The sequence below is a fragment of the Streptopelia decaocto genome (assembly GCF_964273445.1).
Source record: "Streptopelia decaocto genome assembly, chromosome: 15".
NCBI classification, from domain to species: domain Eukaryota; kingdom Metazoa; phylum Chordata; class Aves; order Columbiformes; family Columbidae; genus Streptopelia; species Streptopelia decaocto.
In genome coordinates this window covers 9,477,170-9,490,017 of record NC_138670.1, presented here as the reverse complement: position 1 = coordinate 9,490,017, position 12,848 = coordinate 9,477,170, and the positions used below count along the sequence as shown (strand labels likewise).

The window sequence follows — 12,848 nt, the reverse complement described above, 5'->3', positions numbered from 1 at the left end:
GAGGGCTAAACTGCAAGCACTTACCTTGAAGTAAGTGAACAATTCTCTGCCCTCCTGTGGAATTAGAGTTGGTGCCTTCCAGTTTCAGAAAGCCACTGTTTGCTACCACAGCTATGTGCACTGGAGCGGTCCCTTTTACGTAAAAAATGGGTTTCTTTAGAGCAAATAAAGTCAAAGAACTACCAGTTGTACTGAAAAGAAAAACGATGATGACTCTGTAAGAACTGTTAATTGTTTTTTTTTTAATCATGTTTTCCCTGTATTGAGTCAATTCTTGAATGCCAAATTTCTCTCTACATATTGCCTGTCTCATAGAAATTAATTGAACTGGAGGATGAAGTCTAACCTAATGCATTTGGTTCCCCCAGTGAGTAGGGACAGAATAATCTCCCAGTTTCCTAAGGTAAGCATTCTTTATCTCTCTGATCACAGTATGTAGTACCTGCCACATTGAGCTATCTTTCCCTTGTAATAATAGTATTTTAATTTAATGTACAGTTGTATTCTGCTAAAATTACAAATTAAGAATTTCTTTCAAAGATAAATATAACCTCATGTTTCCACTCAATGCTGATGTATTTAATAATAATCCGCATTTCTTCTTTTAACCTTTACAGAAAATGACTCTTGCCACAGAATCACAAAATGTCAGGGATTGGAAGTGACCTCGAAAGATCATCCAGTCCAATCCCCCTGCCAGAGCAGGAACACCCAGATGAGGTTACACAGGAAGGCGTCCAGGCAGGTTTTGAATGTCTCCAGAGTAGGAGACTACACAACCTCCCTGGGCAGCCTGGGCCAGGCTCTGTCACCCTTACTGAGAAGTTTCTTTTCAAATTTAAGTGGAACCTTTCGTGTTCCACTTTGAACCCATCACCCCTTGTCCTATCATTGGTTGTCACCAAGAAGAGCCTGGCTCCATCCTCCTGACACTCACCCTTTATATATCTGTAAACACTAATGAGGTCACCCCTCAGTCTCCTCTTCTCCAAGCTCCAGCTCCCTCAGCCTTTCCTCACACGGCAGATGCTCCACTCCCTTCAGCATCTTTGTTGCCCTGCGCTGGACTCTCTCCAGCAGTTCCCTGTCCTTCTGGAACTGAGGGGCCCAGAACTGGACACAATATTCCAGATGTGGCCTCACCAGGGCAGAGTAGAGGGGCAGGAGAACCTCTCTGACCTACTAACCACCCCCCTTCTAATCAACCCCAGGATGCCATTGGCCTTCCTGGCCACAAGGGCCCAGTGCTGGCTCATGGTCGTCCTGCTGTCCACCAGGACCCCCAGGTCCCTTTCCCCTACGCTGCTCTCTAATAGGTCATTCCCCAACTTATACTGGAACCTGGGGTGGTTCCTACCCAGATGCAAGACTCTACACTTGCTGTTGTTGTATTTCATTAAATTTTTCCCTGCCTGACTCTCCAGCCTGTCCAGGTCTCTGGATGGCAGCACAGCCTCTGGCATGTCAGCCACTGCTCCCAGCTTCGTGTCATCAGCAAACTTGCTGATAGTACACTCTATTCCCTCTTCCAAATCATTGATTAATATATTGAATAATATAGGCCCCAGTACTGACCCTTGAGGCACCGCACTAGATACAGGCCTCCAACTGGACTCCGCCCCATTGGCCATGACTCTCTGGCTTCTTCCCTTCAGCCAGTTCACAGTCCATCTCACTACCCGGTCATCCAGACCGCACTTTCTCAGTTTAGCTGTGAGGATGCTGTGGGAGACTGTGTCAAATGCCTTACTCAAGTCTAGGCAGATTACGTCCACCACTCTGCCATCATCCATCCATCTTGTTATGTCTTCATAAAAGTCAATGAGGTTGGTCAAGCACGACTTTCCCTTGGTGAAGCCATGTTGACTGCTCCTAATGACCCTCTTTTCCCTGTTATGCTTTGAGATGGCACCAAGGAGAAGCCATTCCATCAGTTTCCCAGGGATGGAGGTGAGGCAGAAGCGGCAATTCAGGCAATTTTCATTTTCTGTTTGCATAGAAACTTTAGTCATACAGTAGATCAAATGTAGCAGGCACTGTAGAAACACAGACAGAAAAGATCATTGATGTCCCCAAAGAGTTTTGTACTCAAAGTATAGTAGAAGAGTTAAGGACAGGGAAGGACAAGGAATTACCATTCTGTTTTTTCATTTGTTCAAAAGATCCTTTTAAGAGGGTTAGCATTTTTTCTGTACTTGATCTCAGCCACATACTTTGCTTTTAATTTTATGATAACTACTACAGTTATTTAAAGCAAATATAAGGTAAAATAAGTTTTCCTCATTTTTAACCAATGCCTATTTAAAACTAGTAACAGAAATAGTGCTTCACACATATAATAGATCTAAAAGACTTTATAGTAGTACTGACTTGCTGGTAGTATGCTCCCATCTATGTTTGTCTTGTGTGTCTCAGATTTCTGGGATAATTTAAGGTACTTGCTATTGTACCAAATGATAAGCAAGTGTGTGTGACTGGAAGTTTAGCTAGTATTCAGATGCTGACACTCAGAAAGGTGGTTTAATGATGGTGCTATCCAAAGGAGTTTTTACAAATGTGACTGTGGTGAAGCCTTACTGCCTTCTAACCCAAGTTGCCTCTTTTCTTATGACAGGGTATCCCTGTGCTATACAAACTCTTTGAATTAATCTTCTTATCTTTTTTATTTCCTTGCTGATCTGACTTCTTGCAAAGTAGACATCACATAGTTTATCCTAGTAGCTGTTCTCTCCTGTTTTCAGTGGTACACACCTGAAGCCTGTCTGCAGTTCAAAGAGCACTTTCATGCACAGGTCAGGACTGCTTGTCAATGGAGCACTGGAACACTTGGGTAAGTTTGTAATAAACCACGTACGAAATGAAGAAAGTATTTTAAGCTTTTTATAGCCTGATTCCTTCATAGGCTTTTCCTTCCTCAGTCCACTATGTTTCAAGGTAGCTAAGCCTGTGCATGTGGCAGTTGTCTGACCTATTTGACAGTAAATTAGTATAAAGAGCCCCTTCTTTCCATAAGTGACAGATACTTTTTCTGCTGGCATAAATAGCATTGAAAAAATTGCAACAAGTAGTTTAGAAACTTTGAACTAAACCCTTAGTTCAAAAGATTGACTGTTTAAAATTAGCGTTGACTTTTGCACATGCAAGTCAGTATGGCAACCAAATTCTAGAGAAGTTACAAGGAATAGGACAGATCTAGCCTTGCTGTATTCTCTGGTGTTCCAAAAGAGCATTTAATAAAGGCTTGGGGGGCGGGGAGGTATAAACATAGAGCAGTTCTAGGTTGCTTGAAACACGTGAGAATCTAGCTTTAGTCTTTTAGAGGTACACATGCTAAGAAATTTTCCTGAATGTTTTGTTAAAACTGGAGCAAAATTCTGCTAAATGTGTAGCATTAAAAAAAAATCCAAATAAAGTGGTTTATGCCCTTGTCATATTCTTTGGTTTTTTTTTTTTTTACATCTTCTTTCTCCCAGAACTGTTACTTGTACAGATTTAATTCCTGAAGAAAGGCAAGAAAGCTCAACTCTCTTAGAAATCATCACTATTCAGTTAAAATAAATAGCTGTATGTTTTAGTGATAAATGCTTCTGTGTTCCAGTGTGAAAGATCTTTCATAAAGTGGAGCTTCTATGAATACTGACAATTAGCTCACTATTCTTTCAAATCTAGAGTTGTTGATTACCATGCGACTTGTCATGGAATCCATCTTTAAATGGAACTTTTTATTCATTTCACTAGGGAGTCTTGCTAAAATATATTTTAGCCAAAATACACCTCCCTAAGAGACACCAGTGAGTTCATTGCCTTTTAGAAGCATAGTCACTATCTTACTTTCACATTAGTTTGTTACAAGTGCGGCCACCCAGTTGGTGTTTACTGGCACACAAATTGCCTTATTTTTTCTGAAATACTAGTCATGCAGGTGGGCAGTCAAGATTTGGACTATTTAGAATAGATAACTTGGAATCAGCATCCCATGGAAGCCTGATAAAACAAGAAATAATATTCAATAGAAGATTAATTCCCTTGTTTAAAAAGCCATTCCTTGATACAAAAGAACCTTTAATCTCTTAAGCCATTTTTGTGGTATGTGCACAGGAGATGTCTATTCAAGTTTAGGTCAACAAATACATCATTCACTTATCCAGCTGTATCTCCTAAAAGGTGCTCTACATTTCAGCTTTGAGAATGTAGGCTTTGTCACCTAAAGCCCATCAATTTTATACTCTGGGAGGACCCAGAGCAAAGAGGATTATTTGCATGAAGCCAACTTCAGATTAATATTATTTCAGATAGCCAGAAAATGTCTTGACTCTAATCATGTGGTTTGGTTTCTTTTCCCCCTCACCCAGAGACAAATTCTGCAGTGAGTTATTTCATTATCAACAATTTCCTGTTTCTGAACTTAGGACTTGATTTGTACCATTAAGGTCAATGAGAAACTTGTGATTAATTTTAATGAAAAGGATACAGATACTCTATGGTCTTATGTGCAAACTGCCAAATGTATGTACTTTTAGTCCAAGCAATTTTAATAGAATAGATGTCCCACTGGATTGTATTTAAGAAAAAAAATATGCAGACTAAGAAATAGACTATTTCTGTTCCAGAGTTTCTGTGGTTTTTTAGTGACCTTTTTCTTTCTTACCATTTAAGACTCTGATCCTGCAGCACTGTAGCATTTAGGTAAATTGGAGTCAGAGGTACATACGATCATCACTTGCAATTTAAAGATATAAATCAGAGTTTTTAGAGAGTGTTAAAATTGCTTCTAAAAACATGTAATGTTTTCAAATATTTATAACAGGCTGAAAATATCCAAAGTGGTTGTGGTAGGAGACCTGTATGTTGGGAAAACCAGCCTTATCAACAGGTACAGTGTCTCTCAGCAGATGTTTTGTTTCTGCTCTTTCTCAAATAAATGTTATAATGTTTCCATTCCTGTCCATTCAGAGCAGTAGTTCATGGTTCTGTTTTGAACCATGGTTTTGTTATTAAATAAAAGACAAAACAGGCTTGATATACAAACACAGAAAGTAATGATCTGGCACTTCTATCAGTATATGTTATATTCTGAACTATTTTTATCCAGACCTTCTCTAAAGGCAAGGTACAAAAGAAAAATCTTTCCATTGTCTGAGTCTTGGTTTCTCCTTATTTGTAGGGTGGTTCACTGAAACATTCTTAAGGCATCCTTGTGTGGGTACCTTTACTCATTTCTACAGCTGCAAGACTGTAGGAGAAGCTCGAGTTTTTTGGTAGCTTATAAAATAAGGCAGATAAAATGCAGAATGCCTTAAAGAATAGTTATTCGATGCTTTACCAGATGTTAAAAACAGCTCTTATGCTTTTTTGTATCTAAGTCCAGTGAACAGATCACTGAATGTCTGTAGCTTATGATCACTGTGACAGATTTCTGTCTATGTTTGTGTTTTATTATTATTATTCCACATTCTTAAGTAGATATGTAAGATTTTTATCTCATTGATTAAACATGTGGGTCATTATTTATGACCCCAAATATATTCCCATGTAACTAAAACTATAAGATACTGTATCTTCCTTGACAGTCCAAAACCATTTTATTCTGATTCTCATCTCAAGAGCTTACTAGATATATGCGCTTTCTATTTTGTTATCCAGTATCTCCCTTTTTTAGTTAGTTTCTTGGTGGTTTTATATATGTTTCTGCAATGTATAGCCACTCCACAGTTAGTTAATTATTTTCTTCATAATTTACTCTAGATAGTGTTAGTTTTGCAGTTGTTTGTGCTGGGTGTTACTAGTATATCAGCATTTTTTTCTAATTGCAGATTTTGTAAAGATAATTTTGATCGAGACTACAAGGCAACCATTGGAGTGGATTTTGAAATTGAACGTTTTGAAATAATTGGAGTACCATACAATCTCCAGATGTAAGTTGAAACAGAGCGCTTAAGTACTGCACAGTGTACAATGTCAGCATAGCTTGAATTGCTGCAGGCTCTGGTGGAATAATGATTTATTTTTTTTAATAATAAAAATGCACAAAAACGATATCTCAAAACCAAGTTCTGTACCTAGACTTGCAGTTTTACTAAAACTCTTACTCTTTTGGATTTCATAAGCTACTAAACATCAGATTGCATTGTCTGCAGAATCTTCAGTGCCTGGGTAGATCATTTCCATATGATGAGCATTAGTGCCCCCTCTTGCTGAGGGATTTCCATACAAGATGAATTGGCAAGTATCTATGACTGGCAGTAGGAGGCTATAAAAAACCCCAAACCTCTGTAGTGCCAGTAGTAGCTGAGAAGACTGCATATCATATTCGTTAATATGAAGCACTTTCTTGATTAGTACTTGGTGGACTGAGCTGTAGGTCTCTAATTTGTAGTGTATGGACAGATACATCTAGCAGTTCCAAGATTCTAATATGGGCTAGTATCTGATTTAGCTAGTATTAGCACAGAATTTTTTCAAAATTAGATTGCTCTAGAGATACATGCAAATGACATAGAAGCGGAAAAATGTTTTAAGAAAAGGATATTACCATGTAGAATATGAATATTTGAATTGTGTCTCCAAAATGACCAGTATTAAAAGAAAAAAAAAAGGCTAAAACCAGAGTTCACATGTCGTCATTAAATAATAGAGCTTTACTGTATTTCTGTCAGTAGTTAATGAAGAGCATGTTCCAGATGGTAGCTCTTCTCTAATATCACATTCTTCTCTAACTTGTACCAGTCTGCTGCTTCATTAGCATGTTTACTCAGATTACATTGGCTTTCATTAACCTGAAATTTCTTTTTGTGCCCCATTGCACAGATGGGACACAGCAGGTCAGGAAAAGTTCAAGTGCATTGCATCTGCTTACTACCGAGGAGCAGAGGGTGAGAACAATATTAATTTGATCCTGGCTGTGACAGGTTATGCTTCATGCAGAAACATATATGCATTTGTGCTCCTTGAAAAGGTACCTGTAGACAAAGTGTGGTGGAATGGATTGTCTGTTATTGGAGAGAAGAAGGGACTAAAAACCTCATTAATTGTTGTGGTGTCACACCTGCAAGCTCTGAATGTTCTGATGATGCAGTGATAAAAATTTGCACTTGTGTCTAGGGGCTTTGGGTAAGATTATTGCTGAAGTTAGAAGTGGATGCTTCTAGCATTCCCTTTGGTTAGAGACAATATGTACAGGAATTTAAGTGGTCCCAAAATAAAAGGAGTAATAGCACTATGGACAGGTAAGGACTAGATAAGGTTGAAGACTGAGTCTTACTGCGTGCTACAGAAGGAAGAGGAATGAGCAAATGGGTAGTCTCCCATCTCCTCTGTGTGCAATCTGCTCTTGCACTTAACATGTAAATGTCCTCTCCGTATAACAAGATGAGTTGGAGAGCCTCCTGATACACTTTCTAACTTAATTACTTTTTTTTTTTTTTCCTGTTCATGTCTGTTACTGCAGTTATAATAACTGTGTTTGATCTGGCTGATATCCGAACTTTGGATCACACCAAGTAAGTTTCTGTATTTTGGCTTAGCCTTTGGAGCTTTTACAGCAGGTTTAATGGCCTTGTGTTGCCTTTAGTTGCTGAGAACATGCTGGATTGTGAGTGTATTTTCTATTGAGCTAAGAAGTTAAGAATGCCAGTCACTTGGTTGAATTACATAGGATGAGATTTTTCTGAAGAAAATGCAGAGCATAAATCTGAGCTACTTACCCTTGATTTACCTTATCATCAGTGGAGAGAAAAAGGCACTTGAGTAAGAGCTTGATCCTTCCGAAACTAGGCGCGCAGGAAGAGATGAAGTGCACCCCAAAAGCATCCTTTATTTTTTTTTTCTCCCTTTGCTGTAAACAGAATAACAGGCTGGCATCTGATGTAAATGGTGAAATTGATGAGATACAACTCATGCATAATGTCTCAAGAGCCTCACATTTTTAGGTGCACTGCTAGCCTGAATTATTTTCTTTCTCTGGTTTCTGTAATGATTCTGTTGGGAGACGGACTGTCAAAAATAAGAGAGAAAATTAAAAACTCAGAGTATATGTAGAGATAATAGAGCTTTACTGTATTTCTGTCAGTAGTTACTGAAGAACATGTTCCAGATGGTAGCACTTCTCTGATATCACATTCTTCTCTAACTTGTACTAAACTTACTGTTTCAGATACTTGTAATGGTTTGATTACAACAGCACACTAATTGTTATGAATAAACTCATTTTGCTTTTAGTGCTGGCTGCAAAACGCTACATGGTTCTATGGTCCACATGGTTGTCGCCAGCTTAGAGCATATGTATTTCTAACATACTGTTGTGACTGTAATGCAGGTACATGTTTCTTTACAACCTGTACTCTCTCTTATTTTAATGTCTGTTAGACTATTTCCTTAGAGTACAGCTGTGATACTTAGCTCATTTACATAGGACTTTGTAAAATAATATATATATTAGTGTCTCTGTTTGACTAAAAATAATTGAAGCCCGTGAACCTTTCCCCCCACCCCTTCCCTCCTTGACTTGTGTTGGACGACTCAAGAGGAACTTGATTGCTAGAGTAACAAAAACATAAAAGCTTCTGAGACAAGAATCATGCAGCCTTCATAGGGAGCTGTTTTATAATGCTAAATAGATTATTTTGCTCTTCTTTATCCCATTTATATCTCATCTGCTATGTTCTTCGTATTTTTTCCTCTGCTTCTGTTATTCCTTATCTCAATCAAAACTTCGTCCACTCCCTTGTACTGATAAATACCCTCTCTGAATTTGCACTCTACGGAAGGCATGTACTGCAAGGAGCTCAGTAACAGTTCCTGGTCTCCTTCTGTCTAGAAGAAAAGTCTTTTGATACTCTCACATAAGTTCATCCTCTCACTTTTCTTGTGACCCTATTATCTGTCACTTTCTCCCATATTCCTCAGTCTCTCTGACTGATTCTGTCATTTCTCTTTTGTATTTCAGACAGTGGCTAGAAGATGCATTGAGGGAGAACGAGCCAGATTCCAGCTTCATCTTTCTGGTTGGAACAAAAAAAGATTTGGTGGTAAGTAAATTGAATGCAGATGAGGAAATCAGATTTCCACTAGTTCCTCAAGTGATTTTCCTTACAAGTTGTACACAATGTTGTTGAGATAAAGACCTCGAGGGAAAAACCGAAACAGAAAGAAAGAACATCACAGGTAAATAGAACAGCACACTTGGTCTCAACTTATGAAGACACTTTCTGAAGAAATGGGTAGTTAGTGAAATATACCTAGTTCCATTCCTTGCACAACATTTTCCAAGCACACACCAACAATTGCAAAGGCAGAGAAAAGTTGGATGCACAAAATAACAGAGTACCTAATGATTTTAATGATGGTTTTGTTGTTTGGTTGTGTGTGTGTGTGTGTGTGTGTGTGTGTGTGTGTTTGGTTGGTTTTGTTTTGTGTTTTTGTTTGTTTTTTGAGACAGCACATTCATTATTCAGAAACAGGGAAGAATTCTTCCTTAATTGAATGTGACATCATTTTCAGAAGAACAGGATATAATGCACTCACCCTATACCATTCAGAGTCTTCTGTCTTTCTCTAGCTATCAATACTTAATTCTTAAAGACTTAAAAAGAAACTTGCTGTTTAGTTAATTTTTTTTGAATTATTATTCCTCCTCTCCAGCTGCTACAGTGTCACTTAAGCTGTTTGTTTCTTATGCTTCACAGAAAATAAGTCACAAAAAGCTGCACGTCTGTCAGGTTTTTTTGGTACTTCGTGTTGCTTATGCTGTAAAAACTAAATGTGCCAGACCTCTGAGGACACAGATCTGAAGTCTTGTCTAAGCTAAAATTCCTTATTGTAAGTTAGTTTTGGGTTTTAGAATGATAGCACTTTCAACTGAAGGGAAGACAAGAGTGAAGCAAAGGATTGTGGGATTTAGGTATGACTTCAGGATGAAGTCACTCGACTTCTCTTCCTGATGTCACATCATTCTTTCCAAATCTTTAGAATTCTTCTCAATTGTGCAGGGGTTCCCCATTCTAAGACAATGCACAGAAAACTGTACAAACCAGCAAGACTGGTAGCATTTATCACAAATGGGCTAAAGATTGAAAGCAAATAGCAACATACTGATACGGTTGATCACAGAAAACAAATGAGAGGGGGAAAAAGACCTGAAAACTTAAGTGCAAGAGTGCAAAATCCATTTAAGGGGCAAGAAATTTTTGTCTTGAGAACAGACAGAAAGAGTAAACATAAAAAGGGGGGAAGGCCATTGTCTTACACTATAGTGAAAACAGATGATGTAGAAAAAAGGATCCAAGACAGTGACAAGAGAAGATTAAACACAAAGAACCATTGCGATTAGTCAGTCCTGCAACAATTTTGCTGAGGATGATGGGCTGACAAGAACTTGAAGACCAGTAACTGGGCTGTTTTTAGAGCTAACATACCACACTATATAGTTACATACAATGGTCACGCTTGTTAACTGTTGTTTTGTTTCAATGCTGTGGGAGGTGAATGTAGACTTCTATTTTAAAAGCAGTCCTAAGTACTTGAGTGTTCTTGCAATCATGTCTAATTGTACAAGTTCTAAGGCAAGGCCAGAAAGGCCACTGTGAAAACTGGAAGCATCACAGTATAGGTGCCAGCAGTACCTTTCTGTTGTTACCAGCCCAGATATGCTTCACATGTTAAAGTTATCCCATGTTGTTTACTCAGTCAGATGCTGTGTGTGAAAGGACCGAGCTGGATGCCATCCGCTTTGCCAATGAGATGCAGGCAGAATACTGGTCGGTTTCAGCCAAAACAGGTAAGTTACTGCAAACGATGTAAAACCAGCATAACCACAAAGGCTTACCTTACAGTTGAAGGAAGTTAGAAGTTCCTTACCCCCCCATTTCTATGCAGATTTTTTTGTTCTTGCACTTTGTTGCTATTGTAAACTTCAGGTTTATTAGTGGTTGATTAATTTGTACTGTCATGTTTACAGAAAAGAGTACTTGAGCCGCTGTGCAATGTCTGAGCATGTTTAATTCATACATAGTTACGTAATTACTTTTGTACACTGCTACTCAACATTAGCAGTGAAAAGAAGATTATACCACAAGCTAAATTGTCTCTGTTGCTAAATAAAAATAAAGGTACGGTACGGGGTACAGTATTCCAGAGTAAGAAAATGAGGAATTTTCTCTTCAGTGATCAGAATGGAGGACAGATTGCTGTAGAGGCCTGTTCTGTTCCAGTATTGAGCAGTGGTCTGTTCACAGACGTGCTTGCTATTCTTGATCATGTGTTGATGTGCAGTTGTAAAAACACATTCTTTCTGTCCTGTTTCCTAGGTGAAAATGTCAAACAGTTCTTTTCGCGAGTTGCTGCCTTGGCCTTTGAACAGTCCATGATAAAAGAGCTGGAGAATTCTGCTGGTCACATGGCCCAAATTGGAACAGGAAACCTCATCAGTATGTTAAGTTTTGCTTTTTGTGTGTATTTTTCTTGTTTACAGTCTAAAGGATTGGGGAGGTTTTTCAAGCATTAAAGCCCTTTTCAAACACCTGCCAGCGTAGTCATAGAATCATAGAACAGTTCGGGTTGGAAGGGACCTTCAAAACTCATCCAGTCCAACTCCCGTGCAATGAGCAGGGACATCTTCAACCAGTTCAGGTTGCTCAAAGCCCTGTCCAGCCTGGCCTGGGATGTCTGCAGGAATGGGGCATCCACAGCCTCTCTGGGCATCCTGGGCCAGTGTTTCTCATAATAAAAAATTTCTTACTCGTGTCTGGCCTGAATCTCCCCTCCTTTAGTTTAAAACCATCACCCCTTGTCCTATCGCAACAGGCCCTGCTAAAAAGTCTGTCCCCATCCTTCTTTAAGGTTTCTTTTAAGCACAGAAAGGCCGCAATAAGGTCTCCCTGGAGCCTTCTCTTCTCTAGGCTGAACAACCCAGCTCTCTCAGCATTTCCTCTAATGATCCAGCCCTCGGATAATTTCTGTGGCTCCTCTGGCCCCTCTCCAACAGGTCCATGTCTGTCCTGTGCTGAGGGCTCCAGAGCTGGATGCAGCACTGCAGGTCATGTCAGTGTCTACTTGACTTCCAGTATATAGGTGTGACTGGGCCTGCATTCAGCTTTTGTTATCCTTAGTCTTGGATGTTATAATTTCTTGTGAATTGATTTTATAACTTTTTTGCTTCTACAGAACTGGAAAAGAACAGAATGGAAATCCCAGAAGGCCACACTCAAATCAGCCTGGGTTGCTGCTAACTGTCAACCGTTTCTGCAAGCACCATGCTTCTCTGTAGTCCCGCACAGAGCACCTGCAACAACGAAAGCTCTCAAACTAGAAATAGAAAGTTTTACTTTTGGAAATGAGGGAAGAAAAACTTATCAAAATTTTCTTTCTGAGAGTTCTCTTGCTGCTGCAGGCATATTTGTGCAGGATGGTACAATAGTTACACAAACCTATCTCTGTGTAGTGGAAACACGACATCCTTATATTAATGCAGGAAGACATTACCAGTGCCATGTGCTCACCTGTCTGCCAGAAACACTTGTAGTCAAAAGTTATGTAACTTCAGTGTGATGTTCTTTGATAATTCTCTAGAGGTGTCAGTGTAGTCAAATTCTCATGGGAGCGGAAAACAAATGACCGTTCAGAATAAAGGGTGCTATATATATGTTTTTGCCCTTTAAGATCATAGTATAAAATAACTCTGACTTGCTTTTATGCATTCCAGATATTTAAAAACTGTTCCAAGGGAAAGATTTTTGAATAACAGGTATGCAAGTATGCTAATGCAGACTGCATAGTTTTCACTGTGCTTTCTCCATCCAGGAAAAATCTGTATTATTTTTCATTTTCCACTTGAGAATCAGAGCCCAGTATTT

At 38.9% G+C, this 12,848-nt stretch overlaps 1 protein-coding gene across 1 annotated transcript; it reads left to right on the top strand.

Moving 5' to 3' along the window:
* Positions 1-334: 334 nt before the first annotated feature.
* Positions 335-12,224, top strand: RAB36 (RAB36, member RAS oncogene family; the record flags this gene model as incomplete). Its single annotated transcript, XM_082066350.1, has 10 exons — positions 335-403; positions 2,742-2,830; positions 4,808-4,873; positions 5,814-5,915; positions 6,808-6,872; positions 7,448-7,499; positions 8,945-9,026; positions 10,684-10,774; positions 11,304-11,423; positions 12,160-12,224. The coding sequence occupies 10 exons, from the start codon at positions 335-337 to the stop codon at positions 12,222-12,224; spliced, it is 801 nt and encodes a 266-aa protein (XP_081922476.1).
* Positions 12,225-12,848: the final 624 nt, after the last annotated feature.